The sequence below is a fragment of the Scatophagus argus genome, chromosome 6 (genome assembly GCF_020382885.2).
Source record: "Scatophagus argus isolate fScaArg1 chromosome 6, fScaArg1.pri, whole genome shotgun sequence".
Classification (NCBI taxonomy): Eukaryota; Metazoa; Chordata; class Actinopteri; family Scatophagidae; genus Scatophagus; species Scatophagus argus.
Window position 1 is genome coordinate 4,557,013 of NC_058498.1, and position 12,793 is coordinate 4,569,805.

The following is a 12,793-nucleotide window of genomic DNA, read 5'->3' on the forward strand; positions in this document are numbered from 1 at the left end:
CCTGACTGACCCTCTGGTTTGATAACAGCTACACAACAATATTGTTATTTTATGTTATTTAACTGGAAAAGAGCTCTGAATTTGCATTTACACCCATTTAAATTAGATTAGCTCCTCTCCCCCCCAAAGGGGCAGGAGCATGACACAGGAGATAGAAAGGAAGCAGCATCTGGGTTTGTGTGCTGGTAACTGACCAGTGAAGTACTCTGTGAACTCCTGCTCCAGTTTGACAGCTCTGTCGAAGGTCTTCCTCGCCTGCTCCTCGGTGAAACGCTTGTTCATCTCTCTGGAGACACAGACAGGTGTTAAAATATCAAGGTGCAGAACAAGAAGTTTAAACATGTTCACATACAATAAATGGACAAAAGTACTGGGACACACCTCTTTATTATTAAATTTAGGTGAGGTATGGGGCTGTTTTTCAAGGGTTGAGCTTGGCTGCGGTTAGTCTTCACATTACTTACAGAATGTTGTCCACATTGCGTGGTCTAATGAAGACAGCGATGGGATGGAGGCCGGCCATCTGGAGACGCTTTATCGCGTTCCCTGATACATCAAGTATACAGTGTTTACCCTGGAAGAGAGAGACAGAGTTGTTTCTGTTTTCTGTTTGCGATCTGTCTTTCTCTCTCCTCACACGCTCTCTTTAAACTCACCTTGTCGGCGACTTCTTTGACAGACTGTATGCTCGTTCCATACAGATGGTTGTTGTACTGTCCAGCCTCTATGAACTTGTGCTCCTGAATCTCTCGCTCCATGAGCTCTCTGGAGGACATGAAGTGATAATCTCTGCCGTCCACCTCGTAGTCTCGCCGCGGCCGCGTTGTGTCTAAGGATCATAGATTTCACATGGATTAAGGTGTAACTGAAGAAAGAAAAAATACAATCATGTATATATGAGGTCCCTTTCATCCAGTTTTGTTATATAAGTAATTGCTATCGTGGTGTTTTGCATGTTTCTGTATGTATTTGTAAAAGTGTCCATCTATTGATGGATTTTTCAATTGATTTTTCAATGCATATTTTATTTCTAGAAATTGCCAATATACAGAAGAAGAAACACACAATTGTAGCTCAGGTAAAAAATGGTGGTGTTCCAGCTCACTACTCACTGCTGATTGGTTTGCAGTTTTTGTAAATTTGATCTTTTACTGTGATTTACTTTTAGACATTTGTCTCCTTTTAAGTTTCTTTCAGATTGGTGCTCAGATGCAAACCAAATGAAGCTAAACATCAGCTACCAGCGAGTTCATAAAAATGCATAAATGACACAACATTGCATTTAGTGTCAGCTTTCATTACAGCATTATAAACATGATTTTACAGTTTTCATCATGCGTGTTGAGGTTAAGACCGCATTTTGTCTAAAGGTCCAGTATGACTTTTAGAGGTCGCTGGTGGGATTCACAACAAAGTTAAGAAACTCACGGGGGACGCAGGAGCCAAACTTGTCAGGGAACTCAGAGATGAGGTCGTCGTTGACTCGATCTTTCATTGGTCCGAGCACGATGACTGGCCGCGTGTAATTAACTGGGATATGACAAACAGTTTGGTGCACACACACAGACACACAGCAAGTTAAGATATGTCAACACATGAAAATAAAAAAAATTCTTAACCCCTTGGCACCAAGTCTTCTCCTTGTCTTTTTGTTCAATGAGCTTTAAAGCTGCATATTTTCTGTATGAACAATCAGTCAAATGATTTTGTGTAATGTGAAAGGGGGCTGCTCTGATAAACCCACTGCACATTTAGTGTGCACATTTATTCTACATCAGCTTGAGGATGATGTGAGGTTGAGCACTGACCTTCCTGCTGCATGACCGGTTGGTAGGTGAGAAGCGTCTCCTCCTGGCCAGCTGATTGGACAAACAGAAATGATGCACACTTTTAGAGTGGATGGGACTATCGACCACGACACACACCCTTACCTGTTACCACATTCGGACTAAACACTAAACTCCTTCAGCAGCTCTGGAAAGGCTGGAGAAGCAGATGAAGGTAACTCGCTGACCCACACACACACACACACACACACACACACACACACACACACACACACAACACATCACATGCACATAGGAACACAGTGATCACAACACACAAACACACGTGTGCATGTGCATGACGCACCCACGAGCACACACAGAGAAACACACAGAGAAATACACACAAACCAGCAGCAACATAAAGTGGCTGAGGTTTGAAAATAAAATCCAAACTAAACAAGAACGAGCAAAGAGAGAGAAAGAAAAAGAGAGAGAGAAAAGAAAGAAAGAAAGAAAGAAAGAGATAGACGAGGGTCTAGACTTACAGGAACAACTCTCACTATCGCTGGTGCCAGAGGTTACCAGCTCTGGAAGGACAAGACAAGTCAGAGTCAGCAACACACACACACACACACACACACAGACACACACACATACAAACACAGATACACACAGACACACACAGACCTGCATTCTTCCTACACACATTCATTCATAACAAAAAACCATCAGCAACACATGAGTCTGTATTGTCTTATCCAGTTCAGGTGAGCAGGAGTTCACTTCCTACAAACTCTACGCCTCCACTTTGCACTGCAGGCTTTCTGTTAAAACCCTGAGGCCTCAGACTTGGACAAGCTCCTCCAGCGGCACAGAAGACACGACACAGTTTATCTGTTGTAGTATCGACCACCATGAGCAGACTGAGCTTCATGTGACTACATATGTGAGTTTTTGCTGCTTTATGGCAGCAGTGAAGGTGTTACGAGACACTTGGCTGCAGAAAGCACAAGCACAAGTAGAGCCAAGTATGACACCTGTGTATGAAGGCTGAACACATGCCTGTTTGTGGTTGCCTCTTCATGAAAACAGTGAACTCTGGGAAAATGTGATTACAGTCTGAACCTCACTTTTCATGACTGTGTGCAGAAATGAATGTTTGACTTTTACCTTCTAGAAACAAACGTTTGCAGCAGTGGAAATACAATTCTGAGGTACTTGTACTTTACTCTTTACAGCTAATCTTGTGCTTTTTTACACTTCTTTGCTCAACTACATCTCAAAGGAAAACACTGTACTTTTTAATTGCAATATTAACTTGCTGCTAATTCAAATTTTAAAACCTACAATGAAGTACACTGCACTGCTACCAGGTACGTGAAATCACCCAACAGCATGCAAAAAAGTGTACAAGTTTAAAAACTTTTACTTGTAAGAGCGAATTTTAAAATTGTTTTAGTGCTGCCTTTACTCAAGTGAAAGTGAAAGATCTGAATATTTCTTCCACCACTCCCAGTTCTTTCTGTGCACACTTGCAGAGTTCTTCGTCAGACATTAACCATTTGTATGTTAATGACTGTCAAACTGCATAAGCGGTCAGTAAACTTTACTGTCCATTTCACTACACCACCTTCATCCACCTCCATCATGTTCTTCCCCCATCCCAGAGTGGGATGGAGAAGGAGGAGACGTTTGGAGGGAGGAGGTTAGAGATCAGGGTGGAGGTGAAAGGTACATTACGGTTAGTTTAGTCTGCTAAGGAGCTGAAGTTACATATTCTGACCAGCAGGTGTCACCGACAGAGATAATACTTACCTTTATCATCCTGATCCTGCAGGAAGAGAGAGAGAGAGAGAGAGAGAATTAATAATCGTGCTGAAGATGATCACAAAAGTATCTTGACTGTTATCAGCAGACATCCTATTTCAAAGCTCACACACACACACACAAATTGTGAATGACTAATTTGCAGTCATTGTCAAAGCACAGAGCCAGGGGATGTAGCCTGTGTGAGTGTGTGAGTGTGTGTCTGTGTGATAATTTTTAATTATCAGCTCGTCACCGTGCAGAGCTGCTGATTGCAGACTTGCTGATTCACACGGTGCGAGTCAAACAGAGAGCGAGCCGACAACACGGCGAGCTCAATAGCTCGCGTTAGACTCGTGTGTCAGCTCTCGTCATCACGCTGTGTGAAATGTGATTAAAGTCACATCGTCGCCTCGCCTGTGAACTCTGACTGCACCTTCCCAAATCACAGACATCAGTGGAACAAAAAGCTGGTTCGTGTACGTTTAATTAGTCCTTTATTAACACACAGTTAACCGGCCTACGTTTTCCCAGTAACAGTCGGCGTGGCTGTTAATACCAAAATACATTTCTAGTCAGCTCAGTCACAGAAATTCATTTACTGTCACCATTTAGGTGACAAAGGATCTTTGAAATCAAGTGCAAATTAAAGACCAAATCATAGCCTTAATATTTATGTGACAAGGAGTAACTGAATATGTTCCAGTCAACAATAGTCCTAATAACTGTTTAACTAATGTAATAAAAAGGAGGAATATCACTCACTACACAACAGTAACAATTCTCTGCTTGTCTTCATCTCAGTGTCCCAAAATAAAATAATACTTTTGACAGCTACAGCTCGTTTGGACTGCTGATCCTTTCAGTGTTATTTCTAATAACTCGCATTCATAATCATATGTGTAGAATAATAAAAATTCCTTGAATGCTGTAGAATCTGGACAGGATGTGATAAAGCTGATGATTTAGCTAAACGTTGTGAAACAAACTTCCAGTTCTTGTGCTCTCGCTTTAAGACAGTTTAGGTGAGAAATGACTCCTTTGAATGGAAATATCCAACATCTCCAATTCAGACTTTATTATCAGCGCAGGTTTATATATAACTCAGCTGACAGGTGGAAAAAAATAAACAGTTTTCACTGCAAATAACACAATGTCAGACCCCCTTCTGCACCAGGTTTAACAGCACCTCAACACATTCGAGTTTCCATCTGAGAACCAAAGCTCACCGGGAATTTATTATTACACGAGTTTGATATGTGTTTGTTTTATGTCCTTAAAAGTTCCTTGAGGGTGTGTTTGGAAACAATACATTACGGTTAAGGTTGTTTTAACATCACATTTATTAATTTCCCAATATTTACCCTGAACCCCTGTTACGAGCGAGTAAAAGCACACTTCCATAAACAGGATTTAATCTTTCTTTCACCGACAACCTTTAGTCTTCATGTTAAGGATGAAAAGTGAGAGCAGAGCCTTTGTTTTTTAGCTTTTACTCACCGATCTGTCCTGAGACCTCGTCACTCTGACCACCTTTAACCTCGACCTCTCCTTCTTCTCTGCCCTGCCAGAGGAAAGGACAGGGGAAAAAAGGAAAGGAGACATGCTGAGAGAGGACAGACCCCAACACAAACAGTAAGAGTGTGGGTAGAAGAAAATACACAGAAATGAAGCCGATTTGAATTTACTTCCTCTGTTTGAATGTCAGACAGAGTTCAAAAAGATGTTACTGCTTCACCGCCAGTTTATTCAGTGAGTTTTGCTCTAAGCCTGTGAAACACTGCCTACACTACAGTTATTGTTCACAGTAAAATAATGAGGGGTTTTAACCATGCAAATGTGAACTCTATTTGCAGAGAGATTTTACCTCAGATCACCTCTTACATCTGGAAGAGTATTACCACAGACATTATCATTATTTTAAAACATCCGACACCCCGAAAGCATGGAAATACTTTAATCTCACAGTCACAGATCTTTTCACACCCCAAAATTTTTTTTGCAGTTTCCCACATTTGAAGTATTTTTGGATCTGTCTTGTCTATAAGCAGCACTAAGAAGTTATGGGATTTTCTGAACAGTAGTGAGGGATGAACTGATTGAATTTCGCAAAATTTAATTGCAAGATACTGACAGTGGAGATAAGATAGCTTGTAAATGTCCAATAATACGAGTGAGAAGCAAAGAGACGAGAGTGAGACAACATCAAAATACTTCAGCCACACAGTAGGAAAGACATTTTCTCCTCACAGAACGTCTGCTCCCTCCTGCTAAAGAGACAGTTTTGTCTGCTAAGTTTAAATTTAGATTTGTCACTTCCTGTGCAGCGACATTTCCTGCTGGTGAAGCCTCAATTTGAAGCTGAAGAGCAAGATTTTTTTAGACAAAGTCTTACATTATGCAGCTTTTGCCATCCAAATGTCTGTAAACAGCAGTCACAGGAAAAATTTACAATAAACACTGCAAATGCAATGCAAAATGTTGGACTGCAGACGATTTCTCAGTTTTAATCCATGATGGCAGCTCAGATCTGAAAAGCTTTACAGCCCAACACAATAACATCATGTGAAAATATTTATAATACTGCATCGCAAATAAGCTGTATTTGTTTCTCCTCTCAAACCCTTCTCTCTCTCCTCTCTCTCTTTACTCCAAATAACATGAATGTAATTTCAATGGAAAGACCAGCAATTAGTTTAGAGAGGAGAGGTGAAGTGTAGAAGAGGAGGAGCAAGTAGAGCAGAAAAAGGAGGAAACGCAGATGAAGACAAAGAAGAAGAGATTTAGGAGGAGGAGGAGAGTGTGGGAGGAGGAGGAGATGAGAAGAAGAGGAACTGGACCATACTGGACTTCACATCACACCAATCTCGAATATCTGCAGCCTGTAATAATCAATCATTTATTCAGCTTGATCAATATCCTCAGCCATGTTTTAATATCCTGCATTGAATGCCTCCTCCTCTCATATCCAAACCTCTGGTGGCCGTACTCTAATATTTCCTTTAATACTTCATATTTCACTAGCACACAATATAATTCCACAAGTCCTGATGCGGGAGCCTCCGACACCACAGATTCTCCAACCCTGCGCCTGTTCTAACACCTCAGTCTATTAATACCACAGTGTCTAAACCCCTGTGTGACAGTCTCTGCATCCCTCCCTCCCATGTTCCATTCTCTCACTCCATTGCTCACTCCCACTCATCCTCGCTGCCTCTAATCCCTTGTTCACATTTTAACACGCCCTCACTTTCCTTCCTTCCACTCCATCACCTTCCCTCCCTCCTCGTCACCTCTCCCAGTGTCGCGGACGGTAACAAGACTTGTTCTAAATCGTCTCCTCCTCCCACCTCAGAAGCCTATCAACATCTGTCTGCCACTTCCTCCTCTGGGAAATAAGAAGGGGGAGGGTGGTGGGAGGAGGGAATATTGCTCAGTTTCCACCACGGGGATTATATTCAGCAGATTCTGCATAATGATGATGTTAGCAGAGTTGTGAGCAGTGCTGTAGGAAGTATTTGGTTCTTTCACTGAAGTAGCAGTACTGATAAAATTACTCCGTTCCAAGTTGGAACCCAAACTGAATTCTGACCTCCTGCGGCTGGGGATGACTCCCACTTCAGGGCAGTTTGGAGGCGGAGGGCTGAGGTGGCGGGCGGGCCACCACTCCTCCTCGCCAGCGCTGCTCACGTGGAGGATGTCCCCGAAATGAAACGGCAGGGCCTGATTGGGCGTGCTCAGATCCGACGCGCTTCCATCGTAGTCGAACAGCGCTCTGCAGAGAGAAACGGGAAGACAAAAAAATTCATATTACGCACATTTAGTCATAAACACGACTTCAGCGAGATCATCCCAGCTAGCAAGGGCAGACACATGACAGCGATGACAAAATGCTTTTTATCTCAACTCAGCGAATTACTCTAAAGCACACGTTTGCATATCCTGGGCTACTGTTTTCGCACACATTTTGCACACTAGGAACAAATGCACATTCTTTATAGTTTCCATCTTCATTTTGAACACTGTGCTGTTTTTTATAAAAACAGACACATTTTGCTTATTTATTTTATCACAAATTTAGTTTTTATATGTATAATTTCTAACTTTTGAAGTACATTTTCTAGTAGACATGTGAATTTATTTGCTAAATATCTTCATTGCAATTTAGGAAAAAAATCCTTCCATAGTTCCAAATAAGAAACGCTTAAAAATATAATCAACTGACAAACTGAGGCTGACAGAAAGTTCTGCTGTGGTAAATAAGAGCCAAAACAGCTGAGGACTGCTTTCCTACTATTAATTTATGACCTTGTCTGTGTGTACATGCCCCTGTGTGTGCGTGAGTGTGATTGTACACATCTGTCTGTGTGCATGTCGGTCTGTTCGTGTGTGTGTGTGTGTGTGTGTGTGTGTGTGTCTGAACGGTGATCTGTCTCTGTGACCACAGAGCTTCAAACTCATCCAGAGGGAAAAGACCTGGGAAAGTAGGCCAGCAGTGCGTGTGTGTGTGTGTGTGTGTGTGTGTGTGTGTGTGTGTGTGCGTGCGCACAAAGGAAGTAGAGCTGAAATAACCGGCATTCCCTAAAGTCCCCACTGCCTTCATCAATAAAACAGAACACAGACAGAGAGGGAGGGCAGAGAGAATCAGACAGCAGTGAGGTTTATGCTCAGAGTCTCACATCATTACAAAAACCATCAGCTCATGTTTTATTGACGTTACATTAAAAGATGATTCCACGCAGGACATCATATATGTAGCTGGCTGCTGAAATCTGACCCTCCATCAGACCAGACTCCAAACTGGATGGTCTGAAGGGAAAAAATGTGATCTTATGAACCAGAAGTCAACAGTTCAGCTGTGATGGCACCCAACCTCAACATGTTAGCAAGTCGTAACAGGGTGTCATGTGTTGTGTTTAAGTTATGCTTTGTCTTTTGGTTTTTTGGTCTCATGTCATGTTTCATGTCCGTCTTGTCATGTGTTTCCATGTATTATGTTCCAGGTTTTCGTCATGTCCTGTTTTATTTTGAAAGTGTCACTTCCCCTGTGTGTCTCTTTTTGTTCATCATGATTGCTTTCTCATCCCTTAATGTGTTGCACCTGTGTCTTATTGTCTTGTCTATTTAGTCCTCGTCTTCCCTGTCACTGTTTGATGGATCATTTTCTTTCCATGTCTTCAAGCCAGGAGCTTCTTGTTTCACCTTGTCATGATTTTTTGCCACAGAGAGTCCTGACCTCCTTCGCCACAGTAAGTGTGTGCCTGTTTTGAGCTTTTTTGTTATAAATAAAAGAATATTGTTTTGGAGCACCGCCTGCCTGCCCTTTTGAGATTCTGTATCGGAGTTCAGTCCTCTGCGTCAGTGACGCTGCACTTTCCTGACACAGGGAATTAGATATTGTGAACAATCACTTCCTAGTACGTTTTCTGGAGCCTGGAGGTTACTGCAGGGGTAAAAAGAGCCTCCGAACTGGATGACAACCTGCACTCTGCAACAGCATGCTTCAGATCTGTTGCAGGGGGCATTTGTTTGTTTGTGCTTTCTTAGACTTACAATCAGTGTTGAATAAACTGTTTTATGTTCATTCACCCTGACCTCCCGACACAGACTTTGTCACTGTAAAACATCATATGACTTCCTCCTTTCCTCCTGTTATACTATGGATATGAAGAGTGACAGGCAACTTAATTTAGAGATGTTTTCATAATATTATGGGAAATTAAAATAAAAACAGTAAAAAAGAAATTTAAGTAAGGGTGATGACATGTTGAAGATTACAGGTCCTGGATATACAAAGTGCAGGGTTACATTTAACATTACACTGATTATAGAAGAAAATACAGAAAAAGAGACAACAAGATTAACCCACACTTCCCAAATGATTTTGCAGCTACCAGGTTCCACTGACGTATCGTATTATTAAGGCCACAGCTCTGTCATGTAACTCTGAATCAATTACCTGTTCTCAGTATTACAGTTTAATTCTGTGTGGGACCCACTGAAATCTAATTATCCAAGTGAAGGAACATGGTAATTACTGCAGCGTAATCTTTTACACTGGCCTGATCCCAGAGTGTGTGTTAAATTGTGGAGATGTACATGTGGACATGGGTAACATTAACTAGCACATTAGTGCTGAGTTTGCACAGCCAGCAGCCAAACCGTACTGCAACTTATCCAAGAACTCAATATTCACAGGCGAATTTGTAATAATGTGAAATGTTCTAACACACAGCACAAAGCACAGCAAGTGAAAAGTTAGTACTGAAAAGAAATACTGTAAACATGTGGTACATGCTGCATTTACATTAGTGGGTCCACAGTTACACTATGTGGACTAAAGTATTAGGACGGGGCTGTTTTTCAGTTGCTCGGCTTTGCCCGTTACTTCCAGCGAAGGGAAACGCTTCAAGACATTTTGGACAATGCTATGTTTCCAACTTTGTGGCAACATAAGACATAAAGACATGGTTGGATGAGTTTGGTGTGGAAGAACTTGACTGGTCCACACAGAGCCCTGACTTCAACCCCATCCAACACCTTTGGGATGAACTGGAATGGAGATTGTGAGCCAGGCCTTTTGGTCCAACATCAGTGTGTGACCTCACAAATGCTCTACTGCATGAATGGGCAAAAATCCCCACAGAAACACTCCACAGAAGAGTGGAAGCTGTTAGAGCTGCAAAGCTGTCTGTGTGTAGGGTGTCCCAATACTTTTGTCCATATTGGGAACACAGAGTAAAGGGCAGCTGCCAGATGTACATATATTAATAACCTTCCTTGGATTTATAACGCCACAACTCCAAGAGGGGGCAAAAATAACAACACCAGTATTTTGAGTTCCACACAGCCCACACCAACGGATCATGTCGCTTATCATTAAGGCCACATGTAAATGTACCTCTACATCAATTACCAGCTCTCAGTGTTACAGTTGGTTTAATTCCTATGTGGGAACCTCTGAAATCTAATTACTCAAGTGACGGAACACGTGTTAAAATACTGACCTCATCTTCTCCAACTGAGTGCTGAGGAAACTCTAAATCTTAAGGAAAGTGTTGTGCTGGGTTGTTGCTTTTTGGCACGAACATCAATCTTTTGTCCAAACTTAAGTGAATGCCAACATTACCGCATGCATACGCTTTAGAAGTGGATGTGCAGCGCAAGTTGGTGACGGTTCTTTTATCTATAATGTGTGTTTAACATTTGCTGCCACCCGACTGAAAAGTCAGACGACATTCAGTCCACTCAACCCGATTAAAACCAAAATATTCAGCGACAAGAAGCAAAGGTCCCGGGGCACTCCGCTCACTTAAAACGTGAAATTGATAACTGCAGCAGAGGTCAGTGCAAGCAGAGGTTGATATCATTTTTCAGCACCCAGGCAGCCTCAAACTCCAATCAGAGCATTTGTATTTTGTTATAAACCCATTGGTTGAATGTGTACTGACTTTAAAGATGCCAGCAGGGTCCACCTGAGTGCAAGGTCTGTTCGGACTTTCTTTAACTCCCCCTCTTCTGACATCAAATAAATCGTAATATTTAAAATTAGCAACTATATAAATAAACAGAATAAAATGCTAAAAAATATTTGTCACTGAGAATCTAAAGTACATTGTGTACTTTGAATGTGGATTAAACTTCACTGTGTTATCATTACTTTGTAGAGACGTCCGCGCGAGTGAATATTCGGTTACAATACCAAACCATCGAGCCATACAGTGCGTTTAAAATAGGACATTAAAGGTGTAAAACAAGAAGAGAGGAGGACACACACGCACACGCACGCACACGCACACCTCACACACACAACTGAGAGTCGTTCTTACGTTACCTTGATTCTGTGACATTTCCTTTGAAGAACGGTTAGTCTGTTTCATACCTGTTATACACATGCACATTGTACAAACCCCCACTACACACACACACACACACACACACACACACACACACACACACACACACGTACACACTGTATGCATGAACACATACAGCAGCCTAGAGCACCAGGCACCCCTACTCTATCACGCACCAACAGCCTCACCGCAACCAATCAGCTGCCGGACCGAGGGCTCCCGTTTAATATCCGATGCTGATTGGTCATTTCTGGGCAGTAATCAGATTCACGTATGACAGTGATTTATCATGTGGCTTGTTGGAGTGTTACTACTTTATTCTATATAACCTTGAGATGATCGTGGTCTGATTTTGACAGGACTTGGAGGAGCGTTGTCATTAAAATTCAGCATGTAAAGTGATTATCTTACAGGGGGTGTCATGGTAATTATCCGACACATCCATAACTCCTGATGAAATTATAGGATACAATTATAGGATCATGTACACTTGGTTTATGTAAAAATACCTTTAAGAACTCAAAAATCAACACACAAAGTGAAATGATTTAAAAGTGAATGAGCTTGTTTAGCATTTGATGCTGGCTGACTCCATAAAGAAGTGACTCATGTTTTGCTCTGTAAATCTGCTGTTGTGACTATTAGAGCAGCTGTATATAGAGAGAGTACTTGCTCTCTGACTTTTTTCTTATTTTTCTGTAAAATATTCTTGTAAATATTCTGCAACCTGCCTGCAACTGCCTCTCTGAGCCAGGTCACCCCAGGGAAGAATTTCCTTGCTTTAATACAAATTTGAATTTTGTACACAAAGTAGACAGGCCATTTATTAACTCTTTCATCCAAAAGTAAATAAAAACAGTGGTTGCTCACTTAATTTATCCTAATGATAATTATGCCCACGAGCGACTACCTAAAAATTTAATAAGGGTGACGGCAACCAGCTGCAATGTCCTGTTTCCTTATATTTTTCTATGAAATCTACTTTTCCCAAAGGGGTATTTTGTTTTATGGTGAATGTGTCACTGGAGGTTTCACAAGTCACACACTCACCGAGAGGAAATAAAAACTAGAATCAGGTTGTAGTCACATATTCAATACAAAAGCAGGTCCAGTCTGTGGGATTTAGTGGCATCTAGTGGTGCGGTTGCAGATTGCAACCAAATGAACACCTCATTTCACTCCTGAAAACAGAAAGGCCCCTCTACAGAGCCAGTGTGTGGTTTGTCTATTCTGGGCTACAGTAGAAACATGGCGGTGCAGCACGGCGGACTCGCCAAAGAAGACCAGCTCTCTCTGTAGATATTAAAGGCTCATTCTAAGATAACAAAACCAACCAACCAACATTTAGTTTCAGGTGATTAT

At 41.7% G+C, this 12,793-nt stretch overlaps 1 protein-coding gene across 3 annotated transcripts in view; it reads right to left on the reverse strand.

Moving 5' to 3' along the window:
- LOC124061081 (disks large homolog 1-like) overlaps positions 1 to 12,793 on the reverse strand; it is a 94,115-nt gene that overhangs the window by 4,837 nt on the left and 76,485 nt on the right. Inside the window, exons 18-26 of one of the 3 annotated variants that reach the window (XM_046392613.1) lie at positions 7,168 to 7,350; positions 5,085 to 5,139; positions 3,585 to 3,600; positions 2,315 to 2,356; positions 1,809 to 1,859; positions 1,429 to 1,530; positions 657 to 829; positions 465 to 574; positions 195 to 286 (exon numbers count right to left, since the gene is read on the reverse strand). In XM_046392613.1, coding sequence (XP_046248569.1) covers positions 195 to 286; positions 465 to 574; positions 657 to 829; positions 1,429 to 1,530; positions 1,809 to 1,859; positions 2,315 to 2,356; positions 3,585 to 3,600; positions 5,085 to 5,139; positions 7,168 to 7,350 — 824 coding nt within the window. Of the gene's footprint in view, positions 1 to 194; positions 287 to 464; positions 575 to 656; positions 830 to 1,428; positions 1,531 to 1,808; positions 1,860 to 2,314; positions 2,357 to 3,584; positions 3,601 to 5,075; positions 5,140 to 7,167; positions 7,351 to 12,793 lie in introns of all 3 variants that reach the window. The other 2 variants (XM_046392612.1, XM_046392614.1) reach the window with 2 other exon arrangements.